The 15,456-nt window shown below is 26.6% G+C and overlaps 3 protein-coding genes across 3 annotated transcripts; all 3 read left to right on the top strand.

Annotated features, from left to right (window-relative positions):
- The first annotated feature begins 189 nt into the window (after positions 1-189).
- LOC115718134 (E3 ubiquitin-protein ligase SIRP1-like) lies at positions 190-1,176 on the top strand. Its single transcript, XM_061115067.1, has one exon. It carries the CDS (start codon positions 204-206, stop codon positions 765-767), a length of 564 nt encoding a protein of 187 aa, XP_060971050.1. The 5' UTR covers positions 190-203; the 3' UTR covers positions 768-1,176.
- A 4,040-nt stretch (positions 1,177-5,216) lies between these two features.
- LOC115718133 (E3 ubiquitin ligase BIG BROTHER-related-like) lies at positions 5,217-5,951 on the top strand. The gene has a single exon (XM_030647092.2). It carries the CDS (start codon positions 5,217-5,219, stop codon positions 5,949-5,951), a length of 735 nt encoding a protein of 244 aa, XP_030502952.2.
- A 1,083-nt stretch (positions 5,952-7,034) lies between these two features.
- On the top strand, positions 7,035-11,081 carry LOC115715755 (3-oxoacyl-[acyl-carrier-protein] synthase I, chloroplastic). Its single transcript, XM_030644427.2, has 8 exons — positions 7,035-7,428; positions 8,085-8,431; positions 8,570-9,001; positions 9,607-9,780; positions 9,869-9,982; positions 10,420-10,521; positions 10,665-10,731; positions 10,843-11,081. The coding sequence occupies exons 1-8, from the start codon at positions 7,260-7,262 to the stop codon at positions 10,908-10,910; spliced, it is 1,473 nt and encodes a 490-aa protein (XP_030500287.2). The 5' UTR covers positions 7,035-7,259; the 3' UTR covers positions 10,911-11,081.
- Positions 11,082-15,456: the final 4,375 nt, after the last annotated feature.

Raw genomic sequence — 15,456 nt, 5'->3', positions numbered from 1 at the left:
ATCCTTCTTAGTTTCTAATCGTTCATAATTTTTATTCTTTTCTTTCTTAATCTCTTTTTCAATTCACTATGGCTTCTTCTCAAATTATTAGCAATCCTTGTTACACTATACTCCCATACAATCCTATTAGAATTCAAGGTATCAACCCTATATTTGTAATTCACTTATTTGCAAATTTTACTCTGTGGTCTTCGTTGTATACTATGCAAGGTGAAAATAATGAAGAAACTTCTACTACTTGTACATATACCACGGTGCTTTCATACGACATGTTGATAAATAACAACACCGGTGCTAAAGAAATTTTAGAAGACTCGCTTGCGAAAGTTAACCTTCCTTCTTCTGCGTTTTTTTTAAGTGATGAAATTATTAGTTATGGTCAAAAAATGTGGAGTGATGAACATCTTGTTTTGAGTGTGGCAGTGGATATTAATGTTTTTGTCGATGAATTACCTGTTCAACAGCATAGTAGTGACGATGAAGATGATTATGAAGAAGAATATGACGATGTATACATTGATGACATGGATGATATGGAAAGTATTCCTATCAATTTCGTGGCAGCAAGTAAGCAATCGATTGAGAGATTGGAGAAAGATCGTATTAAGGATGGTGAAGTAGTTTCATGCTCGGTATGTTTCGAGAATATTTTAGCTGGTTATGAAGCTACCAAATTACCTTGCAAACACAAGTATCATGAAGAATGTATAGTCAAATGGCTACAAACAAGTAAATTTTGTCCTTTGTGTCGATTTGAAGTAGCTTAAAGGAAATTAATACATGTAATAGACATAATCAGTGACTATAGTTTCATATTAATGGTATTATTTTTATATTTGTGTGATTACTTCAAAATTGTATTAATAATATTTATAAATCAATCAAGTAGTTTGTTTATCTTAAATTATTTTTGTTTTTAGCATACAATTTATGATAATTTCTATTAGTCAACAATGGCATGGTTATACTTAAAATATCAGTAAGAACATTATTTGTTCCATGTACAGAATTAAAAAATAATAAAGTGTATTAATGCATCAAAGCATATAAATATCATAAATAATATAATTATATCATAAATGAGATGGTTTAATTATTTAGAAGACTCTCAATAGTTTCTCTATTCTATCCTTTATAATACATTATTAAAATTTAATTTTTTTTATTTTACCTCAAATTTTTACATTACATCATATATCAGAATCTCTATTTTTATCTCCATATCATTTAAATATTATTATTTTTTAATATACATTTATATAAAATTATAGAGAAAAATCAATAAAATAAATAAAGAGATGGTATGAGAGAGGAGTGAGAGAGAAATAATAATAAAATAAATATAGCTCAATGAATAGTTGTAGCTATATTTATATTTAAAGAAACAATTATTTAAAATAATTTTAGAGTAGCTCATTTGATGTATAAGCCAATTGACAATTTTTAGCTGAATTTTTACATATAAAATTATGTTTATGTTGAAGAAATTGATGTGAGTACTCTTAGTAATAATGGTAGACTTAATAAAAAAATATAATAGAGGTAGAAAAGTAATAATTTTGTGTCAAATATGTTGGTATACTAGTTAGGCCCATTTATCCAACTCAAACCCAAAAACTAATAATAGTTAATTATAGAAAAGGATTAAAAAAATGGAATTTTTCATTACATACTGACATTTTCAACTTTTTTAATTTTAACTTTAGGGTAGAATTTTTTTTCAAAAATACTGTGTACTGTGTTAAGTTTTCACGGTTGTTCTACGATTATTTTTTAGTTGTTCCATTGTTGTTTTAATTGTTCTGCTTTGTTATTTTACAATTTTAGAATAATCATATTAGATGCTCACTACTACGTACACTAATATGGTTTTTTTATTATGTTATTAAATCAAAATATATGATGAAAGATAATTAAATACACCAATAACAATGTCAAATTTTATAATGTGGGACACTTTTATAATTCTATATGCACAATATAGCTACAATTTACTAATTTAGTACATAATCTACCATAATTATTATCAAAATATATGTTTGATTATGTATTTACGATATGTTTGGTAGGATGGAAGGAGAATAGAGAGGACTGATAGTTTTTTTAAGCTTACCATCCACTTTGAGTGCATGCACAACCAATTCATATGCAGTCATATTGACCGAGCGACGAACATGAATTAGGGACGCTCCAGAAAAATTAAATAGTAAACTATAAATATCATCCAATACTGATCCTAAATCATCACAAAAAGAAGATTTCTAAAAAGAGTAGACACCATTGCTAAACAAGAGAGGACTGATAGTTATGAAAAGATGAATAATATAAAGGAGTGAGAAAAAAAATATAGTAATCCTTCTTAATTGTTCAGTAAAAAAGTTCAATGATAGAACTAAAAAATAATAGATCACTATTTATTTTTAAAATTACTAAAGTATTTTCATAATATTTTCAGATAGTAATTTTGTAATTTTGAACAAATCAAAATAGAGAGTCAGAGTACCAATTCTTCTATTATAATAGAAGGATTTAAAATTTTCAACTAAAATTATTGGGGAGTTATATTTGCACCCCATAAAATTATAAATACACCCCATTATTAAAAAATATATAAACTTAAATAATTTTTAAAAATTACTCTTAATACTTTTTTTAAAAAAATTTCTCATATTATTTTATGTTAATTTTAATACTTATTTTGATTTCATTTTCATAATTTTTTCTAACTCATGTATATATATTTTTTTTTTTATTTTTTTCTGAAAAAATTTCATATAATTTTTTATTTAAATTTTTTTGTCATAATTTTTAAAATATAATTTAATTTTGTTTAATAGGTATATTTTTTAAGAATATAAATTGAAAGAAAAAAATTAAAAATAGTTAGTACAATTAAAAATATAAATTTTATATAAAATAAAAATTATTAAAATGGGGTGTAATTAGAAATTTTTGGGGTGTAAATAAAATTTTTCAATTCATAAGTTGAAGTACATATATCAATCTATTCCAAGCTGAGCCTCTTAGAGTATGTTTGGTATTGTTTTCTGTTTTTTGTTTTAAAAAATTGTTTTTAGAAATGAGAACAAAAAATAGTTTTTGAAGTTTTTAAAACACAAGTCACGTTTGGTTAGTGATTTTTAAAAACAATATTGACCAAAAGTGAATTGGTTTTTATTACTATTAACAACATTTTGTTGTTTTCAAAATTCTTGTTTTTTGTAACTTTGTTTTCTGAAAACTGTTTTTAAAAAACAAGGTCAAACAAGTCAAATTGTTTTTAAAAACAATTTTCTGTTTTTAAAAACAAAAAAGAGTTTTTTAGTTATGATGCCAAACATGCACTTAGATACTTTTTAATTTTTGGTTGTATTTTCTGAAGCTATATTTTCTAAAAAAAATGTGATATTTAACCAATATTTAAATTTTTTTTGTTTATCTTTGAAAGAAAAAAAATAGTATTAACAAGATGTATTTTCCACAATTACCTTAAGTTTGACTCCTTTAATGTTATTTTCACCTTTATTGATAGTAATCCCAGCGGGCAACGATTTATCATGCAAGTTGCTAGAGCCAAAAATTTTATTGGCTTCCTTTTGTCTTATGAATTCATCCACATCTTCCAAAATTTTGTTATAACCATCTAAGGCAATTACATATGTTTCTTCATATTCTGCTGACTTTGTTGATACTTGTGTCTGCATTTTACACAAATCCTTATAGCGCAATCCCATTCTAATCTTAGGATCCTCAGAACTTGTATTTTTCAATGAGATTGCTTTGTCCACCTTTTTAATACATAACGATCATGTATATTTGAAATATTATTTGTAGAAAGAACTTTCAAAGCATGCGCACATAAAATTCCTGCGAACTCGAATTTCTTACAAGTGTGGTACAACTAATCTATTTAAAATAAAATTAGTATGGTAATATAATTAAAATAACTACAAAATAATAATGATATATTATATTTATTGTCACTTAATTTGATAGACGATTAAATCAAGTAAAGCAGATCAATAGATTTTTTTTTTTTTTTTGCAAAATAAGCAGATGAATAGATTAGTTTCATTATTATGTAGTAAAATATATTCTAATTTTATGTATAGTCAGATTGTATTTTTTTTTGGTAGCACGGTCCCTCCTACTGTCTAGTCTTTTGTAATAACTGACATTGGTTATTCTAATGAATTATCACTTTCCATTATATAAAAACAAGAAGTATATATATATGATTATAAATTTAAGGGATTTGTTCATTTATTAGGGGTGTTGGGTGTTTGCAGTACGGGTGGTGTGTTTTTTGACTATTTTTTCAAACCAATCAGTACGTGCGGTTTTTCTAATTTCCCAAACTGCACCCGCATCGCGAAACTAAAAAATTGCAGAAACCGCACCGCAAAGGTGTGATGCGATTTTTGCGGTTTGAACTATCACCAAATGATTAAATTATCACAAATACAACAAAATTTGAGCAACACTCGTCAAAAATATCATAAGTCTTGAAAATAAAAATGAAAAAAACAAAATTAAGTTTCAACAATACAATAATTAGTAGACTTTGGGTTGGACATTCACATATTGGACCTAAATAAATATAAAAATTAGTATTTTTATAATGTACGGTGTGGTGCGGTTTGAACCGCATATTAACAATTCAAAACCGCAAACCGCACCGCACCGCGCGGTTTAGAAAAAATTCGTAATCTACATTATAACCCATGCATCAACTCAAATCGTAACCCAAGTTTAAAAAAAAATATATATATAAAATTAAAAATAAAAATGATATAACTTACCGTAATTATATAAATGATTAAAAATAGGTAGCTAAAGTAAATATATAAATGATTAAAAAAATTAAGATTAATAGTAGTTTTTTATAAGAATAATAATTCAAAAATTAAAATAACTATATTTTAATTGTTTAAATGAGGTAAACTGGAATATAGATATTATTATTACTATTACTATTATTATTATTATTAGACAAACCGACTATATTCAAATTTTAAACTTTCACAAGCATTACTTATCTATATTAGACCGACTTTGTTTATCTATATAAATAAACCAACCCTAATTAATTCATTCCAAATCAAAATCAAAATCAAAATCTAAACTATTAATTCCTTAGTTTCCTATTTTACACGATCCTTCTAATTAGTTCCTATTTTACTCTTTTTCTTTCTTAATTTCTTTTTCAACTCACTATGGCTTCTCCTCAAATTATTGGTGATCCTTATTACACTATACTCCCATATAATCCTACTAGAGTTGAAAGTATCAATCCTATATTTGTAATTCACTTATTTGCAAATTTCACTCGGCCTTCGGTATCTACTATGCAAGATGATCAAGATCAATACAATGAATCTACTCTTCTATTCGACAACAATGAAGAAGCTTCTACTACTTTTACAAATGTTGTGGTGCTTTTACACGACATGTTGATGAATAACTACACAGCTAAAGATATGTTAGAAAACTCGCTTGCAGGAGTTAACCTTCCTTCTTCCATGTTTTTTTTAAGTGATAAAATTATTGATTATGGTCGGAAGATGTGGAGTGACGAACATCGTGTTTTGAGTGTGAGAGTGGATGTTGATGTTTTTGTTGATGAACTACCTGTTCAACAACATAATGACGATGAAGGTGATTATGAAGAAGAAGAAGAAGAAGATGAAGATGAATACAGTGATGAAGTTTATGATATGGACATCATTCCTATTAATTTCGTAGCAGCAAGTAAGCAATCGATTGAGAGATTGAAGAAAGATCACATTAAGAATGGTGAAGTAGTTTCATGCTCGGTTTGTTTCGAGAGTATTTTAGCTGGTTATGAAGCTGTTAAGTTACCTTGCGGACACAAGTATCATGAAGAATGTATTGTTAAATGGCTACAAACAAGCAAATTTTGTCCTTTGTGTCGATCTGAAATAGCTTAGAGAAATCAATACATGTACTAGACATATAATCAATAACTATAATTACATATGGTATTATTTTTCTATTTGTATGATTACTTCAAAATTGTATTAATAATATTCATAAATGAATGTAGTAGTTTGTTTATTTTATATTGTTTTTGTTTTTAGCATATAATTTATGAGAATTTCTGTTACTCAGTAAGACCATTATTTGTTCCATATACAAAATAAAAAAAAATAAGTAAGTGTATTCATACATCAAAGCATATAAATATAATAAATAATCGAATTATATCATAAATGACATGTTTTAATTACTTGGTATTAAACAAAAATAATAGTGGTAGAAAACTAATAATTTTTTATACTTTATATTTTTAATTTTTTTTTTATATTTTTACAGTATTTTATAAAAATACAAAAAAATAACAAAAAAATCATATGAAAAAAAAATAATATACAAATAACAAAAAATCAATAAAAAAATCATATTTTATGTAAATAAAATCTAAATATCTGAAAAAAAATGTTAAAAATTCCTCACAAACTTTTTTTTTTTTTTGTGTGTGCTTTTTTTGAAATTATAACCTGAAGTTGTTTGTTTGTAATAAGAATTTGGTATTTTTTTTATTTGAAAGAAGAAGAATTTAGTATTTGGTAATATGCTCTTTTACTGTACCAATGTGACATTTAAATCAAAATATACCAATAAAACAATATGTCATATTTTCCAATAATACAAAAGGACACTTTAATTTTACACCAATATAATTCTATATGTACCATAATTTACCACACAATTATTATCAAGTTATATGTTTGATCATATCATTTAGTGCTTACTTTCAACTAAAATTATAAATTGAAGTACTTTGTTAAAAAAAATAAAAAAATAAATAAGCAATAAATGAATACATATTTATTTGTACAACCAAAACAGGTAAGATAATCAAGGAAAGAAGGAATCACCTCATCAAATTCAAGTGTTTGTTTTTGGTAGTTAAGCAATCAAAACAAAATGATTCAATTTTTCCTTTCATTTTTTTTTATTTTTTTATTTTTTTTTTTGCAATTATCGCCTAAAAACCAAGACTTTGTTGTATATTACATTCACAATGTATCATAATATTTATAATAATAATAAAAATCAATATTAATAGGTAGCGGAGTGACCAACTTTGGTTCCCAATATTACAAAATCTTTTCTTTGTTAGCTCTGACTTAACAAAGTTCTAATCTTTATTGCATTTTATGATTATACATATATATATGGACTAAAAATTTGGTTTTTTTAGAAGGGGAAAAGGAATATAGAGAGAAAGAGAAATGGCAGGTGTTGCTGGTTCTTGTTGTTCTTCTGGTGTGGTTTTTAGAGGTAAAGAAGTTGGTGGGAATGGAGCTCTTTGGGGTCAATATAATGGTCTTAGGCATGGTGATAATAATGCCCATTTGTTTCATTTTGGAAATAACCCAAATGGGCATCTTTCTATTTCAGGTATAATGATTATGATATTGATTATGATCAATGTTTTGATTTTGGAAATTACCCAATTGTGTGGAATGTTCTTTTTTTGCATGTTACTATTGTTTTGGTACCCAAAAGCTACATTTTCATTAAAATTACTATTGTTTGTATCACTTGAGGAACTTTTTATATTCATATAATCCTTTTTTTTTTGAAGAGAAGGTGTTTGTCAAAATGATTTATTGGAGAGTTAGATTATCTTCATAATGATTATATGAATAAAAGGTTTCTTATGTGATTCATGTAATGATTCACATAATGTTTCATTTGAATTGCTGTTGGTTTGGTTATGGATCATTATGTGTGCTTGAATCCCTTAAGGAATTTGTTAAAATGATTTTTACTTGTTTAGTTCTTTTGCATTGAAATGTAGGGAGATTTTATATGTTAGAAGGAAAAAGATGGGATTTTGTTTAATGGGATTGTAAGCTTTGATTTAGTTTTTTTATTCATAATCCTTACATGAAATTCACCCAAATGAATGGAATGTTCCTTTTGGTAAATTACTATGTTTTATTTCATAATCCTTATATGAAGAGAAGCTGTTTGTTAAAATGATTTTATATGTTTGAGAATGAAAAAATTGGGATCTTTTGTAAGCATTTGATTTAGTTTTTCATTCTCAGCCAAAAAATGCAGAGCAATCAAGGCTATGGCATCAGCTCCCAAGAGGGAAAAAGATCCCAAAAAGAGAATTGTCATAACAGGAATGGGGTTGGTTTCGGTTTTTGGCAGTGACATTGATACATTCTACAACAAACTTCTTGAGGGACAGAGTGGAATAAGTACCATAGACAGATTTGATGCATCGAATTTCTCTGTTCGCTTCGCGGGACAGATTCGTGGTTTCTCATCCGAAGGCTATATTGATGGGAAGAACGATAGGCGCCTTGACGATTGTTGGAGATACTGTTTGGTTGCTGGGAAAAGAGCACTTGAAAATGCTAATCTCGGACCAGAAATACTTGAAACTGTTAGTTACATCGGTCTTTTTTAACTTTTAGCATAAACTTTTTCGTATTTTCATTCCTCCCAACCAAACGTACTCAATACTCACTTGATCTTTTCAACTACTTATATTTTTCTTGTTATATATGTTTGTTTGACACAGATGGACAGAACAAGAATTGGAGTGTTGGTTGGAACAGGTATGGGAGGTTTATCAGCATTCACTACAGGAGTTGATGCTCTAATCCAAAAGGGATACAAAAAGATTTCACCTTTTTTCATTCCTTACTCAATCACCAACATGGGGTCAGCATTGTTAGCCATAGATACCGGTTTAATGGGACCGAATTACTCGATTTCCACTGCTTGTGCCACAGCCAACTATTGCTTCTATGCTGCAGCAAACCACATCAGAAGAGGTGAAGCAGATGTAATGGTGGTTGGTGGGACTGAGGCTGCAGTTATGCCTACTGGTGTTGGTGGTTTCATTGCTTGTAGGGCATTGTCTCAGAGAAATGATTCTCCCCAGAAAGCCTCTAGGCCTTGGGATAAAAACCGCGACGGGTTTGTCATGGGAGAAGGCTCTGGTGTTCTGGTAATGTTATGATTAACATGATCTTTTCTTTATTTACATTGGCATGTTTTCCTCTTTCTTGATAATATGACATGTTACTAAGTTTTGAGTTAACATTCAACTTGTGTATACACTTTTCAATGTGTACTTTGGTCATGTTTGGAGTACAAGATTAGATTAGATTGGATTAGAATCATTAGATTATATCAAAAAGACAGAACTTTGAAGAATTTAATATTTAGCCATATATAAGAATATGTTCTACTTCACTCATCACTAATTGGTTTTGAGATGAAATCTCATGATTCTCAACATAGTATCAAAGTCATATTTCTCGGGCTTTCGATCCATACCTATCAGATAGTTAGTCATCCGCAAGTGAACAAATTGCATTCTCAATAACATTATCTCACGTGGATCAAATGTAGAAATATTTTCTTGCTTACCAATCTTGAATCACTTTATCATCACTCTCAAAAGTTAGTTTAAGAGACGACTTAGACTAGAGTGTCTAGGTAGTTATATACTACTGATCAATCCCTATATTGGGATCTTAACAATAACATAACAAAATTTATTTGATGTTATCTAATCTAATCATGAATTTTGTTTTTGAGTTGGAATAGGTAATGGAGAGCTTGGAAAGTGCAATGAATAGAGGAGCAACCATAATAGCTGAGTACTTAGGTGGTGCCATAACATGTGATGCTCATCATATGACTGATCCAAGATCAGATGGTTTAGGTGTCTCATCATGCATAACCAAGAGTTTACAAGATGCTGGAGTTTCTCCTGAAGAGGTTTATAAAACACCCTTAATCCTTAAACCATTTCTTAATCATTATTATATTAGCATTAATAACAATAATAATGATTATAATTTTACAGGTGAACTATGTGAATGCTCATGCAACATCAACACTGGCAGGAGATTTGGCTGAAGTTAATGCAATCAAAAAGGTCTTCAAAGACACATCTGAGATGAAGATGAATGGAACCAAGGCAAGATTAAACCTTTTCCTTAAAATAATAAAAACCCAATTGAAGAATAAAGATTAATGGAAAAATCTGTGATGTTTCGGTAGATCTTTTATCTGTTTCGACATTCAGGAGAGATTTTTAGTAGCTATTTAGAATCACCTGTAAAATTAGAAATTTTTAAATAATATACATTACCGAATATAAAATTCAAACATCACATAAGCAACAAGGTTTTTGAACTTTATTTTCGGCACTATAACTAATCGAAATTTTTTGAAAATTTACAAGTAATGCTAAATAACTACAAAATTAGACTTAAAAATTCTCTTGAAACCGAAACACCTATTTAAGAGGGTGTACTATAGACTTTCCCGATATTACTTATTATTATTATATTTCAGTAGCACATGCAAACAAAATTTATTTACTTTTTTATAATTTTGATAATGTTGTTCCAGTCAATGATTGGACATGGTCTTGGGGCTGCTGGTGGATTGGAAGCAATAGCAACCATTAAAGCAATAAACACAGGATGGCTTCATCCAACCATTAACCAAGATGTACTATAAATCATACCCATTTAATTTTTATTTATTTTTTTCCTAATTTTATGCCTCAATTCTACCAATTTGGATTATTTTAATGGGGTTTTTTTGATCTAACCCCAGTTGGATTTTTTTAATCTTTTTTTTTTCTTTAACAGGATTTGGAGCCTGATGTTACAATTGACACTGTTCCAAATGTAATGAAGAAACATGAAGTTAATATTGGTATGTCAAAGTAATTAAGGAAAAGGGTTAACCTTAATTAATCCATTTAAAATAGTTAATTGTTTATATATGATTAATTAATTATAATTTCTTCTGATTTTACCTTTGCAGCTATCTCAAACTCATTTGGCTTTGGTGGGCATAATTCAGTGGTTGTTTTTGCTCCTTTTAGACCTTAAAAAAGAATAATTAAACATCTTTAATTTAAGATTAATTTATTTCAGAACTATAAAACTATTTGTAATATGATAAGAGGCTATGATATGTGTTGCTATATATATATAAGGATTAGATGAGATTAAGCTTATTCTCTTCTTTACATTTTCCAATGAATAAAAGTATTTTTCTTCTTTCTTTCTTTGCAATGTTATTGTATAAAGTTTTTAATTGGTATCAACCCTTAATAAATCAAAATTATATAGGGAAAAGCAAATAAATTAAGAAGAATAAGAAAGGAAAAAATATTAAGGCTATGTTTGGAAGTTAGATTTTGGTGGGAAATGAAAAAAATAAGAAAAATATAGGGGAATAAAAAATTAAAATTAAAAGAAAATAAATTCTCATGTTTATACTATATAACTTTTTTTTTAAAAAAAGTTATAATGTGTAACAAATATTTATTATGTGCCTGATTTTTTTGTTTTATAAGAGAATGTATTTTTTCACTCGAAAATCATAAAATTGTTTAATCAAATAGTCTGTTTTTTTTTTTTTTTGGGTTGTAATATTACGAAATGAGATTTCACTCGAAACTTAAATATTTATACCATAAAATATTATTTATAATTTATGAACGTTTTTATTTTTAAAAAAAAATATATATTAAATTATAGTAAATAATAAAGAGTGCATTATATAGTATAAATGCCCCTTGTTACAATATGTGTATACATATATATATATATATATATAATAGTGGTTTTTGTGTAGTCATTGTTGATGGTGACCCCTTTTACTTCATTGTACAAATGAAATGTCACTCTCTTCTCTTCTTGATAACAGTTTTTAAAATTACTCAAAATCTTAATAAATGTGTCAAAACTTAGAGGTAAAATAAATAGATACCTTAAAAGTACATAAAATAAATAAATATGTATGGCTTATTTTGGTAATGCTAATGCTATGTACCAAACTAAACTTTGCAAGTTGCTTCAAACATAGGTTCTAAAAAAAATAGGATTATTTTAGGGAAAAAAACAAAAAAATACAAAAAAGGAAAAAAAAATACAAAAATACTTTGGGCCGGCCCATTAAACATTTATACAGTCCACATACAAATATTTACAAAAATACCACATGCACTAAGCCTTCAGCTGTACAGAGCGAACCATAAGGATGAAAATACGCGCTCGTTTCAAAACTGCAAAACAACCAAAATGAAACCAAAACGAGAAAAATACAACTATTAATTCAATTGATCTGATTCAAATAAAACTGATGAAAAAGCACAATGACCACAACTATATTAAATTGAATTAAGTGTTGTGGCTTTTCAAGTTGATTTACAGTTGCATCATTATTTTATATTAGTTTAATTCAATTGTTTGCAAGAATTTATTTTGGAAATAAGAAAAGGAGAAAACACTTTGAGAAATAGTTAGTTTCTGAAATAAATTTAAACGTTTCTTAATAGTTTCATTTTAGTTTTATTATAGTTTATTAACAGCAATAAATATAAATTGTAAATAAACAAGTATACAAACTATAATAAAACTATAAAAAAACTAAAAACAAACTGACAAGCAGAAACAACTCTACGAATATAAACTACAAACATCTAAATCGAATTGTTACTTAAAAAAGAACAGCAAACAACTATACCTAATAATATTCCCAAAACACATCATACATAAACATATTAAACTATTAAAAAACTAGAAAAAAAAAAAACTAAAACCCACTGATTAGAGACACTAAAACAAAAACAAATGTTTCAAAATATCTAAAAAAAACTAGAAACACAAACAGAACATAAAACACACCAAAAATGAAACGAAACTAATAAGAAACAAACTAAAATGCCAAACCCAAGAACAAAATAAAATTGATTAAAGAAAATTAAAGTCCTAAAAATCCAAAGAAAACCAAACGAAATTTTAAAATGAAAAACCTAAAATATCACAAACCAGAAAAAACCAAAACGATGAAATGGAAATACAAGAAAATGTTTAAACTGGGGGGAAACGAAAATGAAACCGAAAACAAACCTCGGTTCGAACAGCAACACCAACATTATTGTTTTTACCATAAACATCTTCAGCCATTTTTTCTTGCACACGGACCTTTGTTTTCTTCTTAGGAGGAGCTCTCCCACGCTTCGTTAATGGAGGAGCAAAATCATTTTGAATTTTTTTTTTGAACAGGAGAAGGAGATGAAGAAGAACGGGTCACATCCATTTTATATAAAGATTGAGAAACAAAAAGAAAGAGAGAAAAATGTTATGGGATGGTTTAGAGGGAGTTGAAAAAATTTTGAAGAATAAAAATGAGAGGGAAAATGGTTGAGGAATCGTGATTGAGGGATGGTTTAGAGAAAATGTTATGGGATGGTTTAGAGAAAATGTTATTATTTGTTATTTCAAAAAAAAAAAAAAAAGCTGAAATGAAATAAAAAAATCAAAGGAAAACAAAAGAAAAAGAGAGAGGGAAGTGATTGAGGGATGCATGATGGTTGATAGGTGAGTTGACGTGACTGGTGCATAGATGTGATGTGTATGTGGTATATGTGTAATAAAATATTGAGAAAAGGTAAAAAAGTTGATTTGACCGTGTGTAGGTTTATATGTAATAAAGTGTATAATTTGTATTTTTGGTGTAAATGTTTCATTATTTTATACGGTTTTTTTTTTATTATTTTTATACTTTAAAGTAGGTTTTTTTTTTTATATATATATATATACTTTTACGAAAATTTATATAGCAACTAACGGAAATTTAAATCGCAACTAAAATCTACATAATAACTCACATAGCAATCAAAATTTATATACCGACTCACATAGAAATCACTGGAGCAACAACTTAAGCAATCCAAATGGTAAATTTAAAAAAAAAAAAAAATTAGTATATAAAATAATTCCCCTAATTTATATTATAAGTAATATCTATTTATTTTTATATCAATTAAAGTTTTTTAATCTAATATTTTTTGATTGTAAATTTTTAAAATTTTTTAAATAATTTACAGTGTCAAAATAAAATTTAAATATTTTATACGGGTGATAAAAAAAACTATTTAAATTATATTTTCACTAATATAAATTATTCAAAACTTTTTAAAAATTTTAAAGTAAAATATATATATATAATTTTCACTAATTTTTATTAATCTCGAGGAAGAATTTTTCTAATTATCCATATAATTATATAAATAACAATTAAGCTAAGGGATTTATATATAAATAAAAAAATTATTTATAAATTTTAATTGCTAAAAAAGATCTTCTTAAATATTTATTTAATTACTTAAAAAAAATTAATTATAATTAATTAATTCTAAAAATAGAATTTTTACCTATTGGTAACCTTCTATTACAGGTCAAAAAAGAAAAAGTATAACCATATGTTACAATAAAAATGTAGCTATTGAATATTCACCCTTATCTATATATATAAATGGACTAAAAGATATAAGAAAAATGTTTATTTTAAGAGTGTATTATAAATTTTTCTAAATAAATAAAATAAAATAAAACTTATGGTAATTGTGAAGGCTATGGTTTCTTAATTCATAATATAATGAGATATAGATATAGATAGTGTTAGGCACTAAAAATTTAATTTAATTAAATTTAAACTAAATTAAACTAAATAATAATAATAATAATAATAATAATAATAATAATAATAATAATAATAAGGGCCCACACTAAAGTTTGTGAAGCCACTTGAATTGGTGATGGTGGTGAGAACTGTTTGGTTTCTGATCATGACCAAGTACAGTTACTACTATTATTATTCACAACAATGACACTTTTAATTTACTATTCTCACCTTTTATTTTTTTATTTTTAAAAATATATATATTATTTATTATAAGAGTATAATCTAGCACCACCTAAAGATGACACTTTGTGATTGATTAGCGATATTTCATAAAATCATTATATTAAATTATATGAAACTTCTCTTCAAAAAAAAATTATATGAAACTTCATATTTAATTATACTTACTTATAGCGATATGACATATTAAAGGGGTTAAGCAAGATCCCCCCAAACCATTTGGGGGCATTCGACAAAAAATTAAAATTTGATCTATTATAAAAACTAAGTCAAATTTTATTTTGAGGTTTTTTTTAGGTAAACTTTGTTATGAAGATTTTTATGTATATATTTATCAAACAAAAAAATACATTTATTTTATATGAAGGAGTGAAAAAATGGGTCTTTTAATATAAGAATCTTGTGCAATAATCTAAACTATCCAATATTTGGGTCGATCTCAGTGCTAGACATCACGCGTGATCTTATGATAATTGCTACATTTTTTTAATCACAACATAAAACTGTTACTTTTAGTGACAACTTTTTAGTCACAACATACTTTTTGTGACTAAATGTGACTTTTAGTCACAACAAAATATTACTTGTGACTAAAACATAGTATTTAGTTATAAGTTGTTACTTAATTTAGTTTTAGTCACAACAAATATTGTGACTAAAAATACATTTAGTCACAAAATTGTATTTTTGTGACTAATACTTTTAGTCACGGACCTTTTA

The sequence above is a fragment of the Cannabis sativa genome, chromosome 5, assembly GCF_029168945.1.
Source record: "Cannabis sativa cultivar Pink pepper isolate KNU-18-1 chromosome 5, ASM2916894v1, whole genome shotgun sequence".
NCBI classification, from domain to species: domain Eukaryota; kingdom Viridiplantae; phylum Streptophyta; class Magnoliopsida; order Rosales; family Cannabaceae; genus Cannabis; species Cannabis sativa.
Note: the sequence above shows the minus strand (reverse complement) of the source record. Positions and strands in the feature narration are given on the sequence as shown.

What these genes read in the sequence shown, in the direction of transcription:
- LOC115715755 (XM_030644427.2), top strand. Translation starts at nt 7,260, where the DNA reads ATGGCAGGTGTTGCTGGTTCTTGTTGTTCTTCTGGTGTGGTTTTTAGA. An exon ending in TGAAGATGAATGGAACCAAG is followed by an intron (nt 9,983 to 10,419) that starts GCAAGATTAAAC and finishes ATGTTGTTCCAG; the next exon opens with TCAATGATTGGACATGGTCT. An exon ending in GAAACATGAAGTTAATATTG is followed by an intron (nt 10,732 to 10,842) that starts GTATGTCAAAGT and finishes TTACCTTTGCAG; the next exon opens with CTATCTCAAACTCATTTGGC.
- LOC115718134 (XM_061115067.1), top strand. Translation starts at nt 204, where the DNA reads ATGCAAGGTGAAAATAATGAAGAAACTTCTACTACTTGTACATATACC.
- LOC115718133 (XM_030647092.2), top strand. Translation starts at nt 5,217, where the DNA reads ATGGCTTCTCCTCAAATTATTGGTGATCCTTATTACACTATACTCCCA.